We start from the raw sequence: 17,802 nt of genomic DNA on the forward strand, positions 1-17,802 counted from the left end.
TTCTTTCTTTCTTTCTTTCTTTCTCTCTTGCTGTCTTTCTTTCTTTCTTTTTTTCTCTCTTTCTTTCTTTCTATCTTTCTTTCTTTCTCACTCACTTTCTCTCTCTTTCTCTACGCATCACGGTTAAGAGCTATGAGACATTTAGCAATACTTTGCGATTAGATTTGCGTGTGTGCATTGTTGTTGTTCCGTGGTTGCGCGTTGCCTGTTAATGTTGGATGAGTTTGTTGTTGTATAAAATTGTTTTTAACATTTCTTAACGTTTTGTTGCGGTGTGTTGTTTGTTTTGGAATTTAAATCTACACATGCTAGTCACTTCACTCCTTCGAACTGCAACGACTCAAACGCACCAACTACCACCCGTTTTTGCTTGTGTGCTTAATCCGGTAAATCCTAGTGCTGGGACCATTCGGGAGAATAGTAAAAAAACAAAAACAAATATTGCATCGATAAACCAACCCGAATTACCAAAAACCACGTGCACGTGAACAAGGCAGGAAAGTATATGAAAACCCGTGCGCGTGTCCGGATCCGCAATCGATCGCGAACACGCGAAATACTAGAGACTAATACGCACTGACGTAGCTCGTAGTGCACACAGACCATGTGTGTGGTTGTGTCCGTTGCCGGAACGGGAAATTATCTAAGAAATAAATTTAAATAAATTGCACAAATTGTCACAACGAAAGCTATAAATAAAAACGTAAAAAATGCACTTCACAGGCTTTCACAAAAATACCTCATCGGGGCACACAAAACAGGCCCACCTACTATTGCACCGCGCGATCGCTTCGATCAGTGTCCTTTCTACCGGCAGAGCGAAGGGCAGTTCATCCGGAAGGCTTTCATCGTCGTCGTGTGTTGGTGTGTGTTTGCGGAAGACTCGCGCGACGCATCGGAACGAGAACGGAACACGTCAGCTTAAGTACAGGTTTCCGCTCAAATTTCTTCCAGTTTTTGGGGGGGTTTCGGTCCTGATTCTATCTAACTTTCACGGGGGTCACGGTTCCTTCGTGGGTTGTGTGTGTTTGTTTTGTGTACATTTTTCCGGTGCGCAAAAAACTGGAATTCCAACACCCCGTCGTACGTCGATCGTCAGTCGATCATCAGTGTAAAGCAATTGGGTGGTTAAACATGGTACAGGTATAACTTTGTGTTAATGGAATGCGTTCATTACCGGTCATCACCAACAAACCTGGGCGCGCTCTCGCTCCTACCACCGCCTTATCATTTATCTCATGCCATATCATCTTCTAATCGTTATAGTATCTGTATTTATAAAAAAAAAAACAAACAAAAATGATGGCATATTTCGCTATTCGTCGTTCGTTCGTTGTGGAAAACTATTTAGTGTCCCCGTCCGCTCCTGTTAAAACTGTTCCGGCTGTTTGCTACTGCTGCTGTTGAGGCGACAGTGACCGCACACAGGGGTGGTGGCCATTGTTATTATGTTTTGTTTGTCCTTATGCGCTACTAGGAGAGATTATGTGGTACGAGTGTGTGTTTCGGGGGCTCTCTCCTTCTCTCTGTCTCTCTCTCTCTAGGGATGCGGTGCTGTTACTAGAACTTTACTGTCAGGCGTGTCCTTTTTCGTAGCGAAAGAGAGGGCGCCGCGCTCGCCCCGGGGGCTTAAGACCATTAATAATACTTATGCGTGTTGGAGAGATGTGGATGAGAGTATGTGTCCTCTATGTTTTGTCACATTACTTTCTCTTTTCGTATAGATACCACAAAAAAGACAGGAATTACAGGTAGAATGTGAAAATAGTCCTCAGTAGCTACTACACCACAGAGAGAAAGAGAGAGAGAGAGCGATAGAGAGACTGTGCAAATGTAGGATAATTTACTTTAATATAGTTTTCGCATCAAACGCAAATGCTTGGATCGCTGCGCTAATTCTGGGGCGTGGGTAAGTAGCGCGGGACTTGCAACAATCACTGGAACTAAACACACAATCGGTGCCGCCGACGGTGCTGAACGCCGTACACACGGTTTGTCCCCCCAGTAAAACAGAAACTCCAACACAAGAGCCACAAACCAAGCACCACATATAAACAATATAGCAAATGTAACAAATTCCCGCTACGAGGAAGGCGCTTTATCGCTTTTACGGGCTGCGACCGGAACGGAAGCCATTCGTTTTTGTTTGTTCTTTGAGAGTCTGAGATTTTTGTTATGTTTCGCGTCTCACAAGCAACGAGTTACGGAGTGGAGTTACGTTTGATAACGCGATAATACGCTGGGCGGGTGATAATGATACAAGCGAGCAGTCGGTCAAATATCTAAGAGATTGGTCTATTATCAGGAATAGGAGTTCATACTCGTCCTCGTGTTGCATCATTGCTGGGGTTGTTGGAGTTCGGGGTCCGGGGCTTGATGACCGTCTTCGCTTCGGTATCGCGTATAGAGTGTAAAGTGTTTTAGGTGCGCACACATCACATGATTCGTATTTCGTGTATTTTATATTTTATAACATTGTACGTTCTTCTCTCTCTTTCTTTCTTTCTCTCTTTCTCTCTATCTTTTATCGGCAGATTGCACAGTTTTGCACGATTGAAACGATTCTCTTTGCGATTAGCGCGGATAACAACAGGCAATTGGGCTTGGCTCATTCATCATCCGTTCCCCTCGGCCTCGGCCGTTCCAGTGGGTAACAGTCTGTGTGACTGGGGTCACCGTCTCGTCCGGTCTACTTGAGGAAAGCGGCCACGATGATCGACAGCAAGAAAAACACAATCACAAAGGCGACCGCCTTGCTGGAGTCGGGCTCGAAGAACTGCTGCAGCTGGCGCAGGGTCGAGGACGCAGCACTGCCACCACCGGCACCACCTTTCGTGCCGTGGTGACCGGCCACCTCCGGGCCGTATCCGTTCGGGTTGCCCGCCAGCAAACCGCCAGCAGAAGACTTACCGGTTAGTATCAGCTCGCCGCGGCTATTGACCACGTTGCCCTGGAACATGGTCCGTCCGTCGACCTCGTCGGCACCGTTGCCCCCTCGCTGCTGACCACTGCCAGCTACTCCACCGAGGGCACCCGAAGCGGACCGCCCGCCACCGACACTGGCGGGCGTTAGGTGGTGGTGCAGAACGGGCGAAAATTGACCGCTCACGTGGTCACCGTTCTGTCGGACGCGCACTGGACACACCTTGAACGCGTAGCTGACGCCATACTGAAGGTTGTGCACGGTAAACCGCGACTCGGGACCGCGATAGGCCTACGGGGGAAAGAAGATTTACGGATTACGGTCCAGGCTCCAGGCGGGATCGATCGCACACGGTTTACCTGATGAAAATCTTGGTCCTTAGCTTTGGCCATCTGCAGAATGTACTCGATCGGGTCGGAGAACGGATTGTTGCGGCTCGTTTGCCATTCGACCGTCAGCGAACCGTGGCGCATGTCCAGCGGTGCGGTGGCCGCCGCTGCCGTCGCTGGGTCCACGCACACTCGCGGTGCCTTGATGCTGTTCGGAGAGGCTGCCGTCGTGGTGAATGTGAAGCCCTCGGAAAAGTCGCCCTTGCCGGCGTGGCGCGATTCCACGCAAATGCGGAACGTGTAGCCGGTGAGCTCGTGCAGCTTGGCCACCTTGCAGGTGGTCCGGGTGCCCGTGTACACACTGTGGAACTCGCCCGTCCGGTTGTTCTCCATCTCGACGTAGTAGCGCGCCAGATCGAGGTTTTTGCCTTCGCCCCAGCGCAGCTTCAGGTGAGCGAAGCCGGCCTGGGCGCACTCGAGCTTCGGTGGCTTCGGTGGCAGTGGGGCGGTGGTGAACTTGATGAAATTAGAAAACGGCCCCGTGCCGATACTGTTCACCGCCTGTATCCGCAGCTTGTACGTCGTCTCCGGGTGCAGATCACCGATCAGCAGCATGTTTCGGTTCGGCGCCACCGCCGCCGACGGGTCGGTGGCCATTGCTAGCGAGGAGTTGCTTTTATGTCCGGCACTTTTCGAGGAGTGCGCCGGACTACCGGACACCGACAGGTGACCCAGCCGCGATCCCGCCACGGGCAGCGGTTCGTGCGGTTCCTCGTCAACTCCTTCATCGCACGATGACGCCGCGCTTCCGACGGACGCTTCCTCGTAGTCTTCGTCTTCCTCGTCACCGGCGGCGGCACCGGCGGAGGCGTCGTACTCTTCGTCCTCCTCCTCCTCCGCCTGCGTCGTCTGCCGATCGGCGTGGGCTGCGGCCTCGCTGGCGCTCGCCGCGTCGGTCGTGATCAGCCGATCGCCGCACTCGATGTGGTACTGCGTGACAGGCGACCCATGGTCGTGCGGTGTCTGCCAGCTAATAAGTATGCTTTTGGCCGTTATCTTCTGCTCGCCGATGGCGGGAGCGTTCGGTGGTGCAGCAGGCATCTGCTGACCGATTGGCACCGAAAAGCGCGAGCTGCCGGCCGCGTTCACCGCAGCCACCCGGAAGAGGTAGCGCCCGAACGGTTGCAGATTGCGCACGTCCGCGGTGCGGTTCAACCCGCGGTACACCGTGTGAAAGAGGGCGGCGACGGCGGCACTGGTGTCCTCGAACTCGGCGTCGGACACGGGATCGGCACTGGATTGAAGAATGTACTCGGCGATCGCTGCTCCATTGTTGGGCGGTTCGGTCCACATCACAGCTAAATGCGTTGGCGACTTGAGCGCGATCGTGAGATCGCACGGTGCAGCCGGCGCCGTAGCGCCCGCACTGAACCGGAACTCCTCCGACCACGGACCGGCACCGATGCGGTTGATGGCCCGCACCTGCACCGCGTACTGGCCGCCCGGCTGCAGATCCTTGGCGACGCAGAACAGTTCCTTGCCGCGGTACACCGAGCTGCGCACCTTCTGCTCGTCGTCGTCCTTGCCACCGTTCGCTTCGAGTTCCATCTCGTACTCGAGCACCGGCGTGCCCCCGTTGTAGTCCGGTTCCTCCCAGGCCAGACAGGCGGCGTACGGTGTCGGCGGCGACTTGCAGAACGGTCGCGTCGGCTGCGACGGTGTGACCGGTTCCGTGGTGACCAGGCACGGCTCGGAGAACGTGCTGATGCCGCCCGGGCCCTCGCACAGCACCCGGATCTGGTAGGCCGTGCCGGGGCTGAGGCGTTCGATCATCGCTTCCGACTCCTTGCCGCTGTACACGCGCTCGTACAGCGCCCCGGAGCTGATCTCCAGGTGGTAGAGCATGATATCGGCCCCGCCCGTGTCCTGCGGGGCGTCCCACCGCACCTTGAAGCTGTTGGCGTGCACCTTGCCCTTCACCTGCGGCTTCGTCGGTCGGCCCGGGCACGTGGGCAGCGTGCGGAACACCACCTCCTCGCTCCACGGGCCCCGCCCGTTGTCGTTTTCGGCCCGCAGCCGGAACTGGAATGTGGAGGCGCGCCGCAACCCGGCACACTCGTACAGCGTGTCCACGCCGGTGTACACGTTCCGGTAGCCGTACCCCTGGTCGTCGTTCATCTGCAGCGTGTACTCCTCGCACTGCGACCGGCGCTGCCAGGCAAGCCGCAGGGCGGTGGCCGTCGCCTGGCGCAGCGTCGGTGGCGCGGGCTGCGCCGGGGCACTACCGACCGTGCTGTACTTCACCAGATCCGAGAACCCGCTGCGCCCGAACTCGTTCACCGCCGACAACCGGAACACGTAGTACGTCGACGGGAGCAGCTTGTTGATGGTGAACTGCTTGCCCTTCGTCTTGCACACCTCCACGAAGTCGTACGCGTAGCAGGGCGCACGCAGCGCTGCCCCGCCGCTGCCCTTGCCGCTGTCGTACTCGAGGATGTAGTGGATGATGTGGGACCCGTTATCGACCGCGGCGTTCCAGCGCAGCTGCAGCGAGTTCTTGGTGCGGGCCAGCAACTTCGGCGGCGCCGGCACGTCCGGCTCGCAGCCGGGCGTCTCGAACACCGTCGCCTCCGTCGGCTGCCCGTGCAGCTGCTCCAGGTACACCTGCAGCCGGACCGTGTACTCCTGGCCCGGGCGCAGATCTTGCACCTTACACGACAGGGACTCGCCCTTGAAGATGCTCTTATACTTGTTCTCCTTGCCGTGGTCACTCAGCAGCACCTCGTAGCGCAGATCCTGCACGTTGAACGGGAGCGGTTCCGTGACCCCATTGTTAGCACCGGACCCAGGTTGCAGCGACGGCGTCGGCGGTGACCACTGGAACAGGGCCGACCGGGACGTGATTTCCGTGACCTGCGGGCACGGTACCGAGCTGAGGTGATCGACAATGATCGCCTGCCGGCTTTCCTCCTCCTCGTCCTGGGCGCTCGCGGCCAGTTCTTCCTCCGACGGTGCCACATTAACGGCGGCAGCCGCCAGCAGTGTGGGCGCCACGGCGCCGTTCCGGTGCACGACGTGCACGTGATTAGGCAGTAAGTGGTGCGACGGGTGCTGCGCCTTCCTCAGAATGCTGCCTCCGTTTTGCTCGGGATGCTTCCGGGGCGAGTTGATGGGCGGCGTTGACGATGCATCTGAGGAGAATGAGTGAACCGTTAGAACTTATTCCGCTTGACCGCCAGAACGATCCGTCGTACTTACTTAATTCGCTTCGTTTCTGGTCCAACTTTCGGTGCAGCTTCGAGTACTGTCGCTGGGCCCGCTCGTCCTTATGGTAGCTGGTGTTGGTGTGCGGTGGCGACGGCGAGTGGGTCACGTTGCCCTGGGGTGGTGTGTGCAGAACGTGCGTTCCACCGCCCGCTCCGCCGCCTCCCGCGCCACCACTGCCGCCGTTCGCTCCGGCACCGGCCGCCAGCAGCTGGGGCGGGTACATCTGGGGCGCTCCAGCACCCGGGCCGGTCTGGAAGCTCGCAATCGGACTATAAAACGGTGCCGTCGTTCCGTTGAGCTGCAAACGAGAGAAGATGGATCAGTACGACACGCCAACTTTGATCACACTCTCCCTTTCTGTGAACTCTCGTTGCAAGCAGACGTAGTAAGCCACGCACCGTAATCACCAATCGTGCCACGGGGGCCTTTTCACCGGTTCGAGACGGTTCCATTGGACACGACGGTTCAAAAAGTAAAAACACCCCACGACGGTGGCCACAAAGCAACAGCTAGAGGCTCGGATCGATAAGCGGAGCCCCGATATAAACACAATCGCTTTATAGCGCCCTAGCGCGGTGAACATAAATGCGGTCTTCGATCCGTTCGGCAGCAAGTGACACGTAGCTACTAACCCGCGGAACACACCGCGGCTCGTACATTACACCACGACGCGTACGACCTACCACTGATAGCTACATTCTCGCTCTTTCTCGCACACACTCTCGCGCTTTCTCTATCTGGTTCTCATTTTCAAAACAAATGGATGCGCCGATTGCTTGTGATCGGCGGCTGCATCAACATTCTCACATCTCCGCGGCCGCCACGTCCTCATGTCCATGCAACGCAGCGTTGTTTTTAAAGAGTGCGCGCTTCTTCTGTCAACACAGAACCCACCGCCAGCAGGGGATGCAAAAATGCCATGCTGGCAAAAGTGCCGCCACCGCTTGGTTGAAGTGGCCACGTATGTTTCACCCCGGTGTGTGTGTATTGGTGTACGAGGGTCGATCAAAAATGTTCGCGACATTTGAATTTCCAAAAATCCAATTTTTTTGTGGCGTTAGGTTGCTACACATGTCAGTGACTTATGGTGAAAAGTTCGGCCGTTTTGAGTAATCGGTCAATTTTTGACAGCTGTTTAGCTTGGACAAGATTTGGCGCATCTTCGATTTTTATCTCTTCCATAAACTGGATGGCAAAGAATCTACCAAATTTGGTGTGAAAAACGGAATTAAAAGCGCGGATGTATTCGAAATGTTGACTGTGGCTTATGGTGAAGCTATTATAACCCATAGCAGCGCTTATCGTTGGTTCAAAAATTTTTCAGAGGGCCGAGAAGATGTGAATGTCGAAAAGCCAAGTTTGGTCGAATGTGAACAGTTTTGCTTAGAGTTTTCTTCGATTGCAGGGTCGTGGTGTATCATGAGTTGTTGTCAAGTTATAATATTTCCTGCAAGTTATGCACAATTTGCACGAAGCAATCTGTCCCAAATGCCCGGATTTGTAGGAAACCCAAAATTGGCTGTCGCGCTCCTGCTAACACATCGTGGTTTCTGCGCGAAGTTTTTACGAAAACAACACAACGAAAATCGGACGTACGCAGCCCCAGGAAATTCAAAAGTCGCGAAATTTTTGGATCAGACCACGTATGGCGCGCGGTTGATAGGCAACCCCCCGCCGGCCGGCCGGCAAACAACAAGTTTAGCGGCTCTTATCAGCGTGCCACCTGCACAGTGCCAAAAGTTCAGCAAATCTGCGGCGAAGGCCTGGCCGCAGTTCGCTTGTCCGACACCGGAAGCCGGGGGGTTGTTTCGCCGACTGCGATACGCACCACCGAGTGCCAGTGCGTACAATTTGGCAAATTGCGGGCAGTTTCCGCGGACGTTCTGGTGTCATGTTGACGGTGAACGCCATCAATTAAAAGCCATTACATTAGACCGTGGCCGCGGCCGCAAACATCAAGGGTGGCCCCGAGGGGAATTTTCTTGGGCTGTATCTGAGTGGGCTTGAGTGACAGGTGAAGCATGTTTCCGGTGCCAAGGGCGGGCCCGTGTTAGTGCCGCAGCTTAAGGGGGGGCTTTAGATAACGCCGGCCAGCTATTGCCATTGCGGGGTTCATTGACTATCTCGCCCGATGACTTTTACTACGATTCAGCGCACGCAGAAGAGAAAGCTCGAGTCGGCGTCATCCCGTAAAAAGGCGTGATTAAAACCGAAAACCCGAATTTGTCACAATTCGCGCACACCGCTCGTTTCGCCGTGGCGGCCACAAAAGGCGGATGTTACGTACCGAAAGGCATGGCCACTGTCGTTGGCGGTGGTGGTGTCAGCAAATTAGTTCTAGTGTGACTGTCCTCTAAATACTTCACCCCATCGTTTTGTCCGTTTTGTCAAAAAAAAGTGTCGCCCAAAAATTATAGCCCACCCCGTGTGGCAGCATAAAGCATTGGGGAAACATCACAAAAAAGCCGTTCCATCATCAACACCTTGGGACTTGAATCGCGCGCCCCGGTCACGGTCCGCACCACGAAATTGGGCTCAATGACGGTGCCACTTTTTGGGTGTCCGACCCGGGCGCGCGGGGAGGCTGCTGCGTTCTGTCCGCACTGGCGGACGATTTATTGTTGAACTTTTATTTCAAATCGATTGTCTCCGGGCGGCGCGTTAACGGGGGGTTGTGCAATTTTTCCCCAAATGGCAACGCCACACGCAAAAAAAAGGAAAACAATTCCCCCAAAAAGGTGTTGGCTGCGTAACAGGGAGGGGGGCCATTAGCCGGATGTGGTGCAAAAACTAGTGGTTCCGTCATCGGCCGCCACTTCGGCCAAGCGTCATCCTCTGGGGGCTGCTGCTACGCCTCTCCCAAAACACTCTCTGGCCCACTATTGTTGTTGGCCCGCGGCCGGCGCACACACACAGTGAATTAACAATCTCTAAAACAAACAAAAAGCGCCCGAAATTCGGGTTTTAACCAGCAACACCTATATAGTAATGGCATTCACAGCGTGCCCAAACGCGACCTTGAGGCAAGCCACAAAAATGCAATTTGGCTGGTGGCACTGTGTGTGGCCACCGCTTCCTTCCCAATCGGATCGACCTCCGCTTCATCACGGATGCAGAGTGGGGCGCGCGCTGCGTTTGTTTTGCGCGATGCGCAATAGCTCGGAACTCCCGCCGCTCTAATGCGTTGCGCGGGGGGAGAGTTTGGCATTTAGCATGGATCCACGCGGTTTGGCGTTTTTTGGTGGTTCGAATTTTGGCCATGCTACGGCCAGTTTTGCAGGTGCGCGAGCGCGCGCTGCATCCACAAAACCCAGCACAGCACATCACAGCACGCAACCTTCGCGCGGCGGGCCTTAATTATGTGAGCCTCGGGCGGATCTCTGTCACAGAGACCCCAGCCGAGTATTGATGATGATGTATGATGACATTTGGACATTTTCGCATTTATTGTGACATTTCAAAGCAGAAGCGGGCAAGCGGCAAGCTGAAGTGAAAGGCACCACCACACAACAGGCAACCCCAGCGATCGGGTTGTGGGCCGACCACCATCGCAGCCGCTTGGTCGTGTTCGTTCGAGCGGCTCGGGACAGCGGCTCTTTCTTCCTGTATTCAATCACGTATCACGAAGAAGCAGCCGGCGCACTTTCTAACACCCGGACCGGCTTTTGTGCTTGTGCTTTATTGCGCCGATGATGGGGAGCAATTACGCACCAACAGCACAGAGCCGAGCCGCGCCGCGACAATGTTGCGAGTGGCCGCATCGTTGAACGGGGAGGAAGCACAGCGCGTTGTCGATTATAATTGTTCGGTTTCTAAAAAAAACATACACAACACAGATACGCGACAACACGCAGTGGGAGTGATAGAGGCCGACCCTCCAGCGGCTCCTATCGCAACGGGACCGACATTTTTAGACTCGCAATAGCTCTCGCGGAGGACTGGAACTGCTGCCGCTCTGTGGCGTGCGCAGTGTGGCCTACGGAGATCGGGTGTGTGCGCGCGCATCATAATCATAATCTGATCAAATCCGGAAGCAACACTTCCTCCCCCCGGGCGACGGAGGCAGGAGAGGCGCGTGTCGGGGAACGGATGTCGGAGAGACAAGCATCACACTGGCCGGCCGCACACAAAAAATGTGCTTCGCTGAAAGGCTGAGGCTGATGGCGTGCCGCACGTGGTCCGGGGGATTCGGCGCACTTTGGTGGCCGCCGTAATTTTGTAGCCGTAACGAGCCATGCTCCGTGTGTGGGTAACAAAGCGGAAAAAATGCAAACCGTACGAAGTGCAACGGAGCTCTGCTACCGACAACAACCCGCCGGCGGGCATCGGCGTTGTTGTTAAGCGCGATCGTAAAATGATACTTTTTCCCTATTTTTATGGCCAATTTTTACAGACCATCAAACCGCCGCCCCTCCGCCCGGATTGCGGTGAGTTTAATTATCTCCTTCCCTTCGCTGATGCACCATCATGCTCCCGGCTCCGGTTGGTGATTAGTGGCAACGGCTGCGAATGCGGAAATCAGCTAGCCGGAACACAACAGCGCGCGCGTCCAAGATCGTCGGAACCATCGATATCAACCGCGCGAGAGGGACGCGTGTTCTTTGGCTGCTCCGATGGGGTGGTCAGCTTCCGGGAAGCTGCAGACGGTGCGTGCGCGTATATAAAACCGTCTGAAGGCCACCACAGTTTCCGTTCCCGGTGGAGCGCGAAATGCTGCTTCGAAGAATTTCGCCGCGCGCTATAAATATAAATCCGCGCCCCGTTCGAGTGCCATAATTTACAGTTTAATGCGATGCCGAACAATCGAAGCCTCCAAAATATCGGCACACGGGACTTCGGCCGGGCCGCCACTAAACATGTTTGTGTTTACCATGTGCCAGAAAACACGCGCCTGGGACCCGGAACGGGAACTTCGGGAGAAAACTCGGGAGCTTCTCCTTTCGCGCTGAATCATTTAGATTTGCACTTTTCTTTAGCGGCCAACTTCGCTGCGGCCAACTTTTCAAGGAATTCCCTCTTTTTTCCGCTAACGTGGCGGCATCAAACAAATTAGCATCAATCCCCCCCAGGGATGGCTGACGAGGCGCGGACCGGTCAGAGCTGGATAATGTTTAACGGCGCGCACACACGCAACGCACTCGCCACTCCAGGCGCTTTCGAAAAGTGTGAATTTTCAGCCGATCAACAGGCCGGGCCGGGCCGGCCGGTGGAGAGCCAGTGTTTATTATAGATGATGTTAACCGCTAGCGGCCTAGGCGCATTCCGCGAACCATCGAGAGCAACGGCGTTCTGGGTGTGAAATATTGCAAATCGGCTTCAACCGGCTAATTGCTCGGAATTTGTTCAAATTGTGTTCAAACTTAAACGAAAGTAAAGATTTTGGGTGAACAGTGAACAGAGCTGGTTGGGTGCAACTTACGAATGGCGGATGAAGGTGGTGCTGGACGCCGCCCTGGCCGAGCTGCTGCGGCTGGGTGGACAGGATCACGTGCCGCAGCGTCCCATTTTCGTCCACTATCTGCTGCATCATGTGACCGTGGGGAACCTGCATCGGCATCGCCATCGGTGGATTGCCATTCTGGGACACCATCGGGAGCGTTACGGGACCTGCAACAAGTGGAGAAAAAAGAACAGAGACCGCGGTACATTAGACGCTGACGTGCTAGAGTCGCAACAAGTTCTCCAATCCACAGACGCAGTCCTACAGAGAGTGCTCAGTAGCGGCACTTTTCTTGTTTTTTTCGGTCTGTATTTAAATCTTAAAATATCCATCGATCGCGGATTCGTGACCTGATTTCTCCTCCGGACGATCGGATGCGCCCCGGCGCTCCGAGAGATATTGTTATTTACGTATGCACTTCTTTAAATCCGTCGGCCAACAAGCGGGCGACGCTGAGCTGAGCGAAAACAGGCCGCGACGACGGCCGGTGAAAGAGGTCATGTAGAAAGAAAAATAAATAAAACGCCCGCCTCCGTTGCCCGTTGCCGGCATTCCAGGATACCGCCGTGGCCAATAAGCCAATGGACTAATACGCCGCACTCGGCACACGAAAAGACGTAGCGTGAAGAGCACCGAAACATGCGCCCGCGCGAGCGCATACTTTCGCGAAATCTCCCGCGGTTGTTGCCCTCACCGAGAAAGACTCGGTGCGTGTGTGTTGTGGCCAACAACAACCACAACGACGGCGACGACAAGACTTCCATTTAGCAAACACCTGAAGAAGGCACGGGTTTTTGGCCTTTGTTTAGCCGCCGTCATGCCCGACGACGGCCGGAGGTCGGAGAAAAATGCAAATTTTGATGGATTGATGGATGGAAGTTAAAGATCTCAAAAAGATCGGCACGCACGGCACGGATCAGGCTTCTTGCAGTGATGCAGGGTGATCATAAAAAGCAATACCGGCGACAGCCATCCACCAGGACATCCAGCAGCAGGCGGCGCAGCAGACGCCACGCCATAAGTCGTCATCATGACAACGGTCATCGTCTCTCTCCCGGGCGAACATTCCCATGGGGTCGCGAATTGACACGTTGCTCCGGCGGCGGCGACGAGAGACCAACGAACCTTGCTGGCCGCACCGGTCCAAGCGGACACACACATATCCACGGCGGCACACGGATGGACCGAATGGAAAAAAACGGCCGCACCAGCGGCACACGAAAACGGAGAAAAAGCTGGGAACGGGGCGACGGGCCCGTCAACAACGCGTTGCTAATTGACACTAATGCTGGCGGTGGTGGTCTCTGGGAGTTTATGGTGGCGTCGCCGGAGGTCACCGGGGGTTGGCCACTGGTCCGCTCACTGGATGCGACGCGACCGGTTCATTTCCACCGAATCTCCTGGTGGACCACTATCTTTTCGGTGGGACGACGAAGTCTGCGGGTCTGGGTGACCGGGAAATAGGGAAATCATCCGATCGATCGTCTGCCACGTGGCGAGTTTATTGCGTTGCCTACGAGGGAGCATTTCCAGCGTTCTGTGACCTCGGACGGACTTTAAACGGTGCCAGTAGCCGTCCACAACAACGCCCGGCAACTGGGCAACTTTAATCTTCACCTAGAAAACGGAAACTCCGATCAGACGCGCGTGCAGACAATTCGCATCCGTTTGCGCGGTGGGTCGGAAAATTGAGGAAAAACGGTGCGGCCACACACAGACACACACGCGCGCCGCAAAACATGAACCACAACCAACATCGAGAGGCGAGCGGTAAACGAAACAGTTCCAACGAAACAGACCAACCCGACCCAACCAACCCGACCGTGGCCCTCTCTCTAGCCAGACCAGACGGTCATTAATATTTCGTGTTTATATACACAGACAAACTGCGCTACCGACCCTCTGCGTTGCACGCCATCCTTCCAGGATCCAACATACCCCAACATACAGAGAGAGAGGGACAGAGAGAAAGGCCAACAAAGAGGCACGCGGCGGCGCAACTATTCGCCAGGTCCGACGGAACCCCGAAAAGCGAGCGGGCGGGAGTGTCTTCGTTCTTGCTTCTGCCTCTTCTCCACGTGACACTCTAGCTCCCGATCCCGAAACTCCATGGTGTGGCCACGGAGTAGAAGATGGCGAAACCACCACCACAGCGCCGCCGGAGCATAACTAATCAAGGTCATTATTTGCACAGAGTACAATCAACCCTTTTGGAGTGTGTGTGTGTGTGTGTGTAGAGCGTGTGTCCCCATCGGGGAGTTCTTGCTCCCTCTCCCTCTCGCTCCGTGGTCACCTTCAAACACGGGGCGCCGAGGTGGTTTTGGGTTTGGAGCGACCGAGATCCGAAGAACCGAGAAGTGCAGCAGCAGCGGTCGGCCGTCCCCGTTCGGTGCTTCTCGGCCATACCGAACTCCAGACCACGAACCACACACACACACGGAGACACTCGGGCTGCGAACCAGTTCTCGCCCAAGGAACCAGTTTCAGTCGTTGCTCCATCGCCTCCACTCGTGGCCAACGGGATGTGTGGTGGTCCAGTTCAAGACGTGGCTCGAGTGGCGCACCCAGAAAGCAGAAGAACAAGCAGAAGAATGGCAACTCCTTCTCTGACTGCCACAGCTGAGCACCGCAGAACCGCGCGGTGTACGTCCGCCTCCCCTAGAGGGGCAACATGGGGCATGCTTTACCAACACACCGATATTCGAAACCATCGGAGAGCATCGGCATGGGAAGCAAAAGCGACGCAAAAAGAACGCCAGGAACATACTCGTGAGACTCTCCACGTCCACGAGAAGAAAATGAAAACAAACGAACGAAGGAAAACGGGGAACCCAGATCCCGGATCATATGTGGCAGCCCTCGAAAGACACTCTCCTGTGTGCCTCTTCAAGGACCCCAAAGGGAACCCCGCGAGAGGCCCTTCAGGCCGGGAGGCATTGTTTTAAAGGGATGCGCCTCCGCCGCCGCCGCCTGCCAAATTCCAAAGTCCGTAGAGAGATATCTCTTGGGGCCGCGCGCCATCGGTTCCTTCTTCTTTGCCTCACACACGGGCGCGCGTACACCTTTCTTTGGGCCGGGGCCAGGTCCCGTTACCGGGCCGACCTACAGCTTCCGTTTCGCGTCTTACACGCACTCTTCGAACGCTTCTTCGTTGTGTTCTTCGCGTCGCTCTAAGCGTGCCCAAAAAGGGAACGCCGCTACTTTCGGGGCCAGGAAGCGATAACCTCCAACAGAGCGGCGTGAGTTGAAGTGTGTGTTCGCTGTTTTTTCAGATGTTCGCTCCCATCAGATGTTCTTGTTGACGTCCGCGCTTCTGAGCCCCAGGCGAACCCCATCAGCGCGCGCCGGTGGAGAATTTCTACGAACTTGATTTAATCCGGATTTAATATTGTTTCCAATTGAGCGTGGCAAGCTCTTCAACAATCTTACACAGGAAGGGATTTCCCAACCCAACGGGGTTACTAGGATCACAAATTCTGACGGATGCAATCGCGCAACTTTCGATGGCAACTAGGATCGTGTTTAAAAGGCTTCCGTCAAGATGATGAAGTTTCGACTCCTTAACGAAGGAAAACTACTCTGGGGAAAAACCACAACCAGTGACTCGGATCGAGGCGTGCGACAGGTTAATTAGGCAATCGGAGCGTGCGATCAAATGACACACGAGCCACAACCGCGCCCTTCGAGATTCATCGGAAAAGAGTGGCAAAAATCGTGTCACCAAGTGCCGTTTTTGTTGCGCCACTCTATAGCGCCAGTGCTATCTTGTGGTTTTTCCAAGTCCCCACAGACCGATGACTCTGGTTCGATCCGTCAGCGAGGCAGCGAGAGCGAGTGATTCATCTCCGTTGGACGGCAACAAAATCATGAAGCCGTCACGTAATCTCATCATCTCATCGGCAAGCATGCAAATGATGCACACGATCGGCGATGGCCCTGTTTGGCCAGTAAACATTTGCTCCAATTCCAAGTACTTCCACCGCATCACCAGTCCGCCGGTCCGTCGGCTGGTCGGCCAACAACATTGACCAAAACATCATCAAGACTACATGGCAAATTTTCGGCGGCATAAGGAACCACCGACGGCACCGCCACCAACCGAAGCCATTAACACATGGGCTGGAAAGTCTCGGGCCTAACGCAATAACTTTTCTTATTAGGTGTGTGCAATTATTCGTGCGTCTTTTATTCGACATTTGTGACCTAACTACAACAACGAAACGTATGACTACCTTAAAGAAAGTATTATCCGTCGTTAGCTACTACTTTCTACCATCTTTTGAGGAGTTCCTCGATTCCGTGTCGATAGAGCTTTTTTTTTGCGATCCATTAAAAGATCCATTTTTCTATACTTTCATAAGAAGTGAACCGTTCAAGTGATGGGGAACTGTCGTGTGGTCAACTTCTAACATTTCTGTATGTTCTTTTTGCATCTAACATGCATTCTGATCGAGCAATGCTACCAACCAACCTACCTCATCATCAACCTTTTTTGACTGTTCAGGTCTCTCTTGGTCTTGTAAGCCAAAATCACCACTTTTTAACCGTGCAAAACACATCCGACACGTTCTGTCAGTAAGAGCAATTTCACCATAAACATTACATTAAAATTTGATTACTTACGGTAACCTAACAAGAAAAAACCTACACTGCGTTAGATGCGTAATGACATTTAGTGAGTAATGCGATCTATTTTAAAACCGCACGAATTAATTCACACACCTAATATTTTCAAAACAATGAACCAAAAACAATTTCGGTGCTGACTTCAAACGTGGTCGTAGCGATAGTGGACGTCCAAATGAGTTTTGTTTGGGCCATGTTTAAACGTAGCAAACCGGCACGCTTGCCTAGATATTTGACGATTGATGAAACATCATCATCTGAGTGGGTTATGTAGTGGCTTGGTATTTTGGGATGTGGGATGTGGAAAATTAATTGATTATCTTAAGTAGGGAAATACCATCGACAGTGAATATTATAACCCGTTATTGGAACGTTTTCTCGATCGAATGAAGAGCCTATGGCTCTTGATTGGGATTACGTTGAAGATTAAGGCCAATTTAGAACCAAATAAAAATATCTTTTCTTTTAAAGAAAACTCTCTACGACTTTTCAGCTCATGTGTGTGACAGCATGATAAAAAGATTTGCATGGCTGAAGTAGTGCCTTCGGGGCAGCCGTAGTTCGTAGTAAAAATTGGAAAAGAAGTAAACACGGGCCACCGAAACGAAACGAAACTTTGCCCAGCCCGAGCAAAGTACGTGGCCGTGTTGCCGCCACATCTGTAGGATGTGAATCCCCGCTCGCCCGCCCGCCGGACCGTGTCCGACACGAGAGAGCCCAGAATGCCGGCCTTTCCGTGGGCGCTTCGAAGAAACGGGTTTTGCTACCAATCTCTGCGCCCGCGCGTCTGTGTGCGTGTCGTGTGTGTGTGGTGCAAAGTCTATGCTCGGCATTAAAGTCGCCACGACACCGCGACGACGACGACGACAGCGAGTGGCTGAGCGGAACGACCTTTAATGATAAATACTTGCTTGCGCTCTGGGATCGCGGCCCGCCGTCTTCCCAAAGACGCGTCTTCCTCTGCTCCAGAGGCTCTTCTTCCACATTCCGTTAGTTGGAGCGTCCTCTCTGGGAGCTCCCGGTGCCTAAAGTCCCGGGTAGTAGGAGACCGGGAACGCGAGAAGTCGCGACTCGCGAAACGGAGAGCAACACTTAAAACTTTACAATCGTGCACGCCGGAGGATTCTGCCGCCGGTGGCGCCCTGTCCTCCGTCCCGTCCCCGACGAACAACCAGTTTGAGGCTGTCCGTTCTCGGTTGGGTCTTTCCAACAATCGA

General features: G+C 54.3%; 1 protein-coding gene across 1 annotated transcript in view; it reads right to left on the minus strand.

Moving 5' to 3' along the window:
* Positions 1-407: 407 nt before the first annotated feature.
* Positions 408-17,802, minus strand: part of LOC128274581 (fibronectin type III domain-containing protein 3B) — a 31,952-nt gene continuing 14,557 nt past the window's right edge. Inside the window, exons 2-5 of the mRNA XM_053012818.1 lie at positions 11,939-12,126; positions 6,511-6,817; positions 3,283-6,443; positions 408-3,214 (exon numbers count right to left, since the gene is read on the minus strand). Of these exons, the coding sequence (XP_052868778.1) occupies positions 2,690-3,214; positions 3,283-6,443; positions 6,511-6,817; positions 11,939-12,126 (4,181 nt within the window). The 3' untranslated portion in view covers positions 408-2,689. The remainder of the gene's footprint in view (positions 3,215-3,282; positions 6,444-6,510; positions 6,818-11,938; positions 12,127-17,802) is intronic.

Source organism: Anopheles cruzii, chromosome 3, assembly GCF_943734635.1.
Source record: "Anopheles cruzii chromosome 3, idAnoCruzAS_RS32_06, whole genome shotgun sequence".
NCBI classification, from domain to species: domain Eukaryota; kingdom Metazoa; phylum Arthropoda; class Insecta; order Diptera; family Culicidae; genus Anopheles; species Anopheles cruzii.